Source organism: Montipora capricornis, chromosome 6 (assembly GCF_036669925.1).
Source record: "Montipora capricornis isolate CH-2021 chromosome 6, ASM3666992v2, whole genome shotgun sequence".
NCBI classification, from domain to species: Eukaryota; Metazoa; Cnidaria; class Anthozoa; order Scleractinia; family Acroporidae; genus Montipora; species Montipora capricornis.
In genome coordinates this window covers 51,138,985-51,148,984 of record NC_090888.1, presented here as the reverse complement: position 1 = coordinate 51,148,984, position 10,000 = coordinate 51,138,985, and the positions used below count along the sequence as shown (strand labels likewise).

General features: G+C 39.5%; 2 protein-coding genes across 2 annotated transcripts in view; one reads left to right on the top strand and one right to left on the bottom strand.

The window, feature by feature from the left end:
• The window catches only part of LOC138052408 (low density lipoprotein receptor adapter protein 1-like), a 20,279-nt gene extending 19,276 nt beyond the window's left edge, over window positions 1-1,003 (top strand). Inside the window, exon 9 of the mRNA XM_068898897.1 lies at window positions 1-1,003. This exon is cut by the window's left edge and continues 1,108 nt beyond it. The gene's annotated coding sequence lies outside the window, so the exon portion shown is untranslated.
• Window positions 1,004-7,714: 6,711 nt separating this feature from the next.
• Window positions 7,715-10,000, bottom strand: part of LOC138052432 (gamma-aminobutyric acid type B receptor subunit 2-like) — a 37,335-nt gene continuing 35,049 nt past the window's right edge. Inside the window, exon 19 of the mRNA XM_068898927.1 lies at window positions 7,715-9,175. Coding sequence (XP_068755028.1) covers window positions 9,116-9,175 — 60 coding nt within the window. The 3' untranslated portion in view covers window positions 7,715-9,115. The remainder of the gene's footprint in view (window positions 9,176-10,000) is intronic.

The window sequence follows — 10,000 nt, the reverse complement described above, 5'->3', positions numbered from 1 at the left end:
GTCTTTTTAAACATTGTTTGTAGGAAAAGACGCTGTATAAAATGAAAATCCTTACCGGTCAAAAAGATAAAAATCCTTAAGTGTCAAATTTTGCGAGTAGCTATGAAGCCACTTGTGAGTCAAAACAAAGTCAACGTGAGTTCACGAAGAAAATTGTCTTAAGGAGTCAGTTATGAACGATCTAGAACCATGAAACCTCATTTTTCCCTGTTTGAGTTACTAGTAAAGGTCGGGTTTTTTTTTCCCGAAAACAACTTGTTGTGTAAAAGAAAAACTAGAAGAAGATTCCACGTATACGGCAAACGTGAAAATGCGGGAAAAGCATGGTCACGTGGTCATTTTTGCCGTTCGCGTTTCACGTTTCACGTAAACGTGATTATAAATCTCTCTAATATCTTGAATTGTGAGAAATGAAGAGAATCCACGCTGGTCTCAACAGTTCTAAAAGTCTCCGTTAAATGAACGAATGCAATATTTTTTGTTTCTGAATTGTAAAATTTCAAATTAGCCGAATCAAGTTATACTCGTATATTACTCTAATTTTTTGCTACTTTAAACTGTTGGTATTCGTATTTATGTTCACTATCAACAATATGCTTTTAGTATTGAGCGTATTCAAGGCTTTATTTAAAACGTTTTCGTTAGAATTTTTCGTATAATGCACCTTACTAAATTAAGTTGTCCCAAACTTGTAGACGTGCCGTTGTAACAATCGGATTATACCCAGTTTTTGAATTGGAAAATAGGTACAGGGCTAAATGAAACCAAAACAAAGTACATCTTATATCTATATACATTTATATGAGTTTTCAATTGAGCGTACAAAGTAATGTCGGATCATTTCCCTGCGCTAGTTGGCGTTTTACTTTCCGCCTCAACAGTAATTGGCTAAAATACCAAGTATCGGTTTAACGACGTTCAATTGAAAACTTCTCTTTACAATCATAATTACAAAATGAAAGTGGTTAGAATTGGCTAGAAATCTAATAAAGGAAAAACTCAATTTTTGTCTGTGTTTTTGATCCTGCTTTGCTTTCCTCTCTTTTTCTCTCTTCGGACGGTTACTCGTTTATAATGGTGGCATGCGAGCGAGAGAGAAAGGACAGAACACTCATTCATGGTCTGTATACCATGGGTATGGAATGGTATCCCCACTGAACTTCACCAGCTTGGGACCCAGTTATCTATCAAACCAGAGCCAGACCACCCTCTGTCGGTGGTGGTGTTATCGATCTGTCGTAGGATAAATACACTACGGCGGTTGCGTTTTGCTCGGCAATAAAGTTTGAAATTCAATTTCAACTCAATTCTTTATTATGCACTATTTACATTAGCACTTACCGGTCATGAAAAATCAATATAATACATAAAAGCAAAAAGATAACCAAAAAGATAGGTGCTAGGTGGCTTTCGAGCTGGTTACCACCATATTAAAGATAAAATAAGCAAATACTTTAAGGTGATTCTCCCTTCAGTGACATACGGCATCGCTATCTGGGGGAACTGTAACAACCTACAATACTAGACATATTTAGTTGGAACACTTAGCGAATGGTCAGAATCATCGTGTTACAAGATCGTAGCTTATACCACATCCCCCTTCCCCGAATTCAATGTTGTGTGAGAATTTTTCGGGCGACTACTAGTAGTTGTGGAAATCAACATTGGAGGTAGGGGGAATCGGGGATGGGTGTTCCAACAAATGTAACGAGTATTGTAGATTATATCAAATCCCTGCAAGCTCTGCACTGTCGTGCCGGAAGGCTAATTTTTAATTTGCCGCGAGACACACCATCAGTACAAGTTATGGAACTCACACAATGGAACTCGATTTATGATGTTTATAAACGAAGTCTTGTCAGACTACTCTATAACATAGCCAGCGATAATATGCCCGCAATGATTTCCTTGTATGGCATAATAGTCCGTATAACTTAAGAGGACATAATAAGGCCGTCGTTCCACGATTTTCTACTTATTTCATGAAAAATTGTTTGTTACAGAGGAGCTGTACTGTGGAACTGTGTTTCAGAATATTTGAATGATTCTTGTATTTTTAAACAATTTTATTCAAAGGCAAAATCTATTCCGATGTTTAGGGAAATCAGATTTGCGATAAAGTAAATTAATTTCGTATATTTCATTATAAAGGATTTTACTTTACTTTACGTATCAAACAAAGTGTCAACCGACTCCTGTGTCATGTTATGTTTTTGGTCGTTCCGAGCACTTTTAGGCGTTATTTTGCGAGATCTTTTCTCGACCGCCAGTTAGAGTCAAGAAAATTGACAAGGCAGGCAGCACCGGCCACCTCATCTTGTTCAAGCTGCAACTGACGCCATACAAGCAAAAGTCTCACCATAAAATCTATTAGGGTTGGCAAGCCAACGGTCGCGTTGCACTTATCGGTAGATTCGAATAGACTCAACTTGCTTCGAATTCCTTTAGTCGGGTTTCTTGCATCGATCATGTTGAGAAAGCTTTATCGTGGATTTCAGGATAGCCTTTCTCGGTAAATTTTCGAAAGATGAAGCTCAAACGTCCAACTTGTCTGGCCACATTGCTGTGAAACTAGTCGAAAAGCGATGTTGCGCGTTTTACATCCCACGCACAACCTGTCTCGCAACAAAAAATTGTGTTGCAAGTTGCGTGATTTCAGGTCTCTTTCTGATTGGCCAGCTACGACGAAGTCGCGTAAGCTTAAGTTATCTATGAAAACAATCAAGAGCGCCAGAAAAGTGATTTTGTTGCAAAACAAGTTGCTTTGGAGTAATAAAACGAGCAGCATTTTGGAGATTTTGTTGCAGAAAGTAGAAACGACCTCTACTTTCTGCAACACGCTGCAGCAACTTGCAACACATTTTTTTTTGTTACGAGACAGGTTGTGCGTCGGATGTAAAACGTGTAACATCGCTTTCCGACTAGTTTTCGCAGCGAGACAAGTTGGACGATTTTGTTGCTCGTATTACCGTAGCTTTAAGGACTGAGGAGATGAATGTTGACTTGCTCTATATTGATCATTCAAGGATTTGACTAAATCCTACATTATTTTCTCTAAATCTTTTCCCTCTTGTCAACTAAGTATCATGCTTTTGTTTCTGTCATTTAAACAGTTGATGAAACTAAATTTATTTTTCTGTTCTGAAATTATTTGCATAATAATTGCCGTTTAAGTGTTAGGTATTGTTTATTTTTATTTTTGTAGAAACCCAAAACTGGTAATATTTACTGTAGACTTTGTAGCCCGCCTAGAATAGCCTTGCTACCTGCGGGCTTCCATGGTTTGTGTATATGTTACAGGTAAATTTGAAATTCAGGTTGTGATAATCTCAATCTAGGTCATTTTTATTTTATGCATCAGTCAATTCCAGCAGTGCCCATCCCCCCCTCGCGGGCTAACCCCCGGGCATTAGCATTTTTTTTTTTAAATGGGCAAATTCCCCGGGGTGGGACACATAAGCTCTCTGACACATAAGCTCTCTAAATGCCCCGGGGTGGGGACGAAGAAAGAGGGCAAATGCCCCGCCCCCGGGATCTTCGCCTTCCAACACTTCTGCAGTTTTTTTTAATCAGTGAATAAAACGGCCAACTGTTCAGTATTTTTATGCAACGGTATTGAAGACTTCAAGGACAACAGTACGTGTTAGTTGCGTAGTGTTTATGTGTTTATGAAATGTCCACGACAATGATTGTTTTGTGATCTTAGTTCACTTTGCCTCTTTTATATATTCATATGCTTCCAAGTATAAATGAAGAAATACCTAAAATTGAGTAAACATACCTTTAAAATCGTACACAAGTTTTTATGATAATAATAATAATAATAATAATAATAATAATAATAATAATAATAATAATAATAATAATAATAATAATAATAATAATATCTGACCTGCTAATCGCCCTTTCTCGCAGTCGGAAACTGAATTACTAAGGGTTCAGCTCAACGAGGTCGGGCCGAAGGAGCTGTGCTGCCGGCTAGGCGCTCGGCCCCTGAATACGACCCATGTATGACCTCGGAGCACAGCACTACAGCCTGATGGAATAGGCCGGGAGTCGATTTTGATGAGGGAGGAAAACCGGAGTACCCGGAGAAAAACCCTCGGAGTCAGATTGAGATCGACTGAAACTCAGCCCACATACGATCCGAGCCATAGTTGAACCCGGGTCGCAGAGGTGGGAGGCACGGTTGATGACCACTAAACCACCCTGGCTTGTCCGTGACAGACAAGCCAGTCTTTAACGAAGGCCTCGTCTTTACCGATTAACTCTTCGTAATCTATGTTAATTCGAAAACAGGTCAAACGCCCGGGGGTCGCCCCGGGTTAGGCTAATGCCCAGCCCCCGGGCCACGATAAAATTGCGAATGCCCCACCCCCGGGACTGACACCTTAGGCAAATGCCCCGTGGTTGCCTGGGGGGGGGGGGGGGATGGGCACCGCTGGAATTGATTGATGCATTAAACTAGGTTGGAATTGAAAGTAGGAAACATCAACAAAAAGTTCGTCAATTGTTAGCAAGTACGTGTATATTAGTAAGTAAATCGGTACTGGAAGTAAGGGCATGTGGTTAGCATACGTTTTTCATCCAGTTAGTCTATAAAACGACTTTGGTTGTTATTAAGTCTAAGCACTGATTTTAAATGGTTAGCATTAAGGTTGGGGTGAGGCATACTGTTTGCATGATAACCAATTCTGCTTTTTTTTTTTATCTCAGAGCAGCAGAAAAACAGAACCTTGTTCAATAAGAATTACCTTTACGTGATTTTTCTGGTTTTTGAAAGGAAAAAGGCATCAGAAAATTGTCTTTTTTTATAGGGTAGATTATTAAATGATGTGCAGTTGTACAGATGTAGTTCAGTATAAAACCTCTTTGCGATTATAAATACTTGAACAATCAAATTCAATTTTTTTGGTAGTCCACAAAGTTTGTAACATTTATTTAACAGTCATTACCTGTATTCAGATGAAAACTGATGCAATAAAGTCGTGATTTCCTTGTTTTTGCACCTCTTGTACATGTGTCACTGGTCGAGTGCTTTTTTGAATGCGGTAGGGAAGCTTATTGTTTTAGTTGTGTCTAATGACAAATTCATGTCTTGAGTAATTTGCAGTCTGTTTGTTGCAAATTCCAAATTTGGTTACAACTTTCATAAATCCATGTTCTTTTTTTATTACTTTACCAAGAAATGTGTTTGGATGTAATGGACTTTTGCACACTTTATTAATTTTTATTTTGACGAAGTTGTTGACTTGGAATGAAACAGTATTGGGTTTGCTTGTTGTCATTTTGTTGTTGTCTTCTCTATGTATTTTTCTTGCTTTTTCGTGTCGAGATGTCCTTACCTCCTTTGTTGGCATGATAGGTGAATAACAAGCACGTTTAGGTGCAGGTTTTCCAGCAATATTCTGTTCAGCACTCTGTTCACCTTTATCTTGTTGCACTTCGATGTCAACTGAAGGTTGTCAAATGTTTTGGTTAACCTTTAACTAAAGACTTTTCTGTTGTTTCTCTACATCTTTGTTTGTTTGGGCATCCACATCTTCACATTCTTCTTCTTCTTCTTCTTCTTCTTCTTACGTGGTAGAATGTTGATCGTGTTTTTTATCTGGGGTAGTTTTGGTTTCTTTCCACGGTGGTATGCCAAATACCAATTCATAGGGTGCACGTATTTGTTTTGTTGCTTCATGTTCCTTTTTTGTAAGCAGCTTCCCCTAGTACCTGACCCCAATGATTTGGACTTTGTTTCTTTTCTTTTAAGATATTTCTGGTGTTTTGCTTTACTGTTTGATTGTTCCTTTCTACCAAACCTTGAATTTATGGTTTAAAGTTGAGTGATGCCGCTGTTAACGTTCTTGCAGAATTGGGACATCAGAGAATTCTTAAATTCCCGCCCATTGTCAGTCGTGTGTATTTTTTCTGAGGGAATCCAAATACACCTTGTGTTCGCTTATTTTTCAATGGATAAAGCACAAATATTTCGTGAAATGATCAGTCATGTGGAGAATCCGGTTGTGTTTGCGATGACATGAACATGGACGTAGATAGTAAGTTTCTAAGGTTAATTACGGCCATTTGCAAATGCATGTGTTCGGAATCGTCCTGCTTGAATAGGGACTAGAACGAGATGTTTTTGTCTGCTGGTGATCGACTTTTGTTCTTTGTGCTAAGCAGAGTGACACAAAGAGTTGTATTACTTCTTCTTCAAGTGCATGGGCTTGGCAAAGAACTTGGTGTAGCTGACATTTTTGAACAATTTCTTGTCCGTTGTGGGATAAATTTGCCACCTTGCAGTTTCCATCCATTTCTTTTAATAATTGTTCTGTCCTTTATGTCTTCATTACGTGTTTCCAACCACTTCACTGCATCATTGTAAGAGTTATCGTCAATAAATATATGCTATTTGCCAGCTGGGAGGTCTGTACAGCGAAAAACTGTGACCTCGGTCTTAAAAAAGACCTCACTATACGGACCGACCCTTAGCTGGTAAATAACTTATTATTTTTTTTCCTGTCCCTCCCTTCCTCTCTGAAATCACTTTTTAAGGTAATTCCCATGAAAATGACGTACTATCCAGATTGTTTTCAAACTTGGCACAATTGATGTTCATACACAGGACATTAAAAACTTTTAAAAAATGCAACAAAAAGATGGGGTCACCGAGCTTGTTTTCGCACTGTATGCGCTTTATTCTAAATGTTTTCTCCCGAATTTTGAGAAAAGCGTTCGAAACTAGATCAACCGGAACAATTGTTGTTATGTAGCAAAAGCCACTGAATATTACTGAAAACTTGAACCTGTTTGTTTGTCCGGGCTATAATCTTTAAGTAAAGTGATTTCAAATCGCTCAATCTTGAAAAGAAATGTAAAGAAATTGGACCGCTACAGTCATCACCTTGCACTCAGTTTCAGGCTCCAAATGCAGTTTCACGTCATTTATAGGTAAATACTACAACTTCTACTATCCAACTTTTTTTCTCCTTAAAATATGTTTTCCGTGTTACAGTGTCTTCCTATTACGAGTAAATAAAACCATATAAAATGGGGGGAGGGGGGGGGGGGGCACCGTGCTCGTTTCTTCGCAACACGATGGATGGCAAATGGGCAATTTCAGCTTCAAAATGGTCATTTTTCGCAAAAGGACTGGGGCGAGTTCCAAAACAACACCTTCTTAACCGAGAAGAGTTATCATGATTGCACTTAAAAGCTCTTGAACAGCAAAAGCGGCCTTTGTTACCTCTCTTCAGATGGCCGGCGTGAAACCACGCCACCTCGGAAGTCCCAATGTTGTGCGCAGTATGAGATGCGCGGTGCAAACAAAGATGCAATAGAGGGCTTCAAGAGAAAATGAGAGGGAGGCTCAGGGCGTTGGCCGGGATATGTCATGTCCACGAAAGTTATTTTTAGACTAGCGGAAGTCTTTGTTATAGCGGAAGTCTATCCGAGATGTCCGCATGCAGTCTTGCCTCGCTCACAGGTTCTTGGCGGCGCACGTGGAAGGCTGATGAATATTTATTTTCTTTCAAACATCAGACCGAGGTTGGCCTGCATGGGGACGTATCGAAAGACAAACTTCCTCTAGAACAAAGACTTCTGCTCGTCTAAAAATCACTTTCGCGGACATGACATATTCCAAGGGCTGGACCGGGAGCCTCCCTCTCTGTCCCTTAATTTTTTCTTGAGGGCATAAAATACACCACAACAAGTCTTTTAAAGAATTTAATTAAGACAACTTGTAATAAGCCATTTTTGATATATCAAATATTCAGCTTGATAGTGAGGCAGTGAGGACAAAAGCAATTAACACGTTGGAATAAATGTGAAAATACTTGCATGTCATCCACTTCTCTTTGTTTTTGTTCTCTAAACCTCTCTTTTAAGCTGAATTTTAATATATCGAAAAAGGCCCATTGTGTTTCAAGTTGTAGTCAGGCCAAACACGACTATTATTGGTCAAGATAGGAAATTCAAAGACACTAGAGCTTTGTTCTAACAAGTACATCATTCAAAGATTTCCGGTTTCTATATGAAATTCGGGGAGGGTTTTTAAAGATTTCTCTAAGTAAGGGCTGGTTTTTTATAAGATGCCATTTGTTCATTAGAATATTTTTGAGATTGGGTGACGAAGTTCCTGAAGCGTGCGTTTAACTCAGCAACAGTTCTTATTACGAGAAAGCGGATAACAAGAGGAGCAGGATATGGGATGAAATTGCCTTGCGAGTTTAAATTTCAAGGAGACAAACTTTCGTGCTACTGGTTTGAAGAAAAGTTAGAAACGGAAACTTTGATGTACTGTAACAAAAAATAAAAAAAAAAAACAATTGTAATCAGAATGACTATGCTTTGTGTAGGACATTGCGTGATTGAACCATTAAAATTAAACCCATTTCGTTAGAAATGTTCTTGGTATTGTTTACTGCCTGCTTACGAGAGGAAATTTTTTTTTAGACCCTGTGGACCCCAAATAGGTGCCGGTGTCCGCCTACGGGAGGTTAAATATATAGTGAAATTGCCGGGGCCGCGGTTTGGTGTCCGCATTCGGGAGGTGTCCCCTTACAGGAGGTGTCCCTTAGTGGAGGTTTGACTGTATTGAAATTTTGTCAAAATGCAGTGAAGAGAAGTGAAGTGAAAGTAACCGTACGACCAAAGAGCTCTGAAGATTCCGTTTCCTCCCTTGAATCGAAAACTTGCACTCTATCCTATTCGCAGAAGTACAAACGTTGTTAACAGTGATTCTGGGTCACACTATAGGTGATAGGAACAGGCTACTTATAAGAAAGGCTGCCTGGCTAAACCAGGGTTGCCCGTCCTATAAATAGTCTGTGCAGCACCGAAGAGTTCCCGTAGGAGAAAAGAGCTTCGAGGAGAGTGAGATTTGGCCGCATTCTATATAACCACGGGGAACTTAGGGCGACAGAAAACTGATGCAAAAAGAATTGTTCAAGTGGCAAAAGGAGAAAAGAGAAATAAATAAATTCATAAGCATAAGCAATCATTTCACGCAGCGTCCACTGCCAAAGTGTGCTAAACTTGCTTCTTGTCATCTCAAATTAATCCATATTGATTCATTGAAACCACTTGTCCCAGAGAAGTGTGGTCTTGTCGAGAAACCTTTTCAAAGTTTCGTAGCGTAAGCACTATCATTTTCTATTCTTTTCTCTTTTTCCATTTGAAGCTGTGCCGAGAAAAGAAAAATGTGTTAGTATTACCGGTCTAAAACACCCAGACCTAATGGAACAAAAGGCTCCGGGGCAAAGTCTGAGGCTGCAACATTTGCTTCAACAGCGATGTTGAAACTGTTTGCTCACCCCTTTCAACCGTGTTGAAACATATTTAGTTGAAGTTGAATGAATTAAAAAATCTTTAAACTTTGCTTCAACAACCATTTAACATCTTTTTTGTTATCGCGAATGTTGAATAAAGTGGAAGCCTTTTGCTCCCCACTTTCAACATTGTTGGGAATGCGCGTGCGCACTAATCGGTCTCTCGATGACGTATCCATGTCGGTATCCATAGAAACAAGTTCATGTCCATAGTAACAACCGCGGCTGCAGCCTGGGACTGAATGCCAGGCCTCTGGTGAAGCTTTGTTGAATCAACTGTTGAAGATATCTTTTTAAACCGTTTGGCCACCCCAGCAGTCAACACGTTTAAAGAAAATCAAACGGATGTTGAAGTAAATGTTGAGACCGTTTGCTCGGGCCTTTAGCTGGGAACATTTATGTTGATTTTTTGATCTTTAAGCTTCCCTGTTCTTATATGTAAGAGCTTCAGGCACAACAGCCAAGGAAGTGGAAAACTCTTAATTACTACTCGAACGCGTAGTCAGATAATAATGGGGACCTTTAGATCGGAGGATCAAGGAGGACTACGAGTACGAGTTTTCTGTTCTGAGCACGCGCACTTTGAAAAATGTCGGCCTCCAAACCTTATGCGCATGCTCAGTACGAAAAACTCGTCCTCGTAGACGTCTTTCGATCTAAAGGTTCCTAATGTTTTC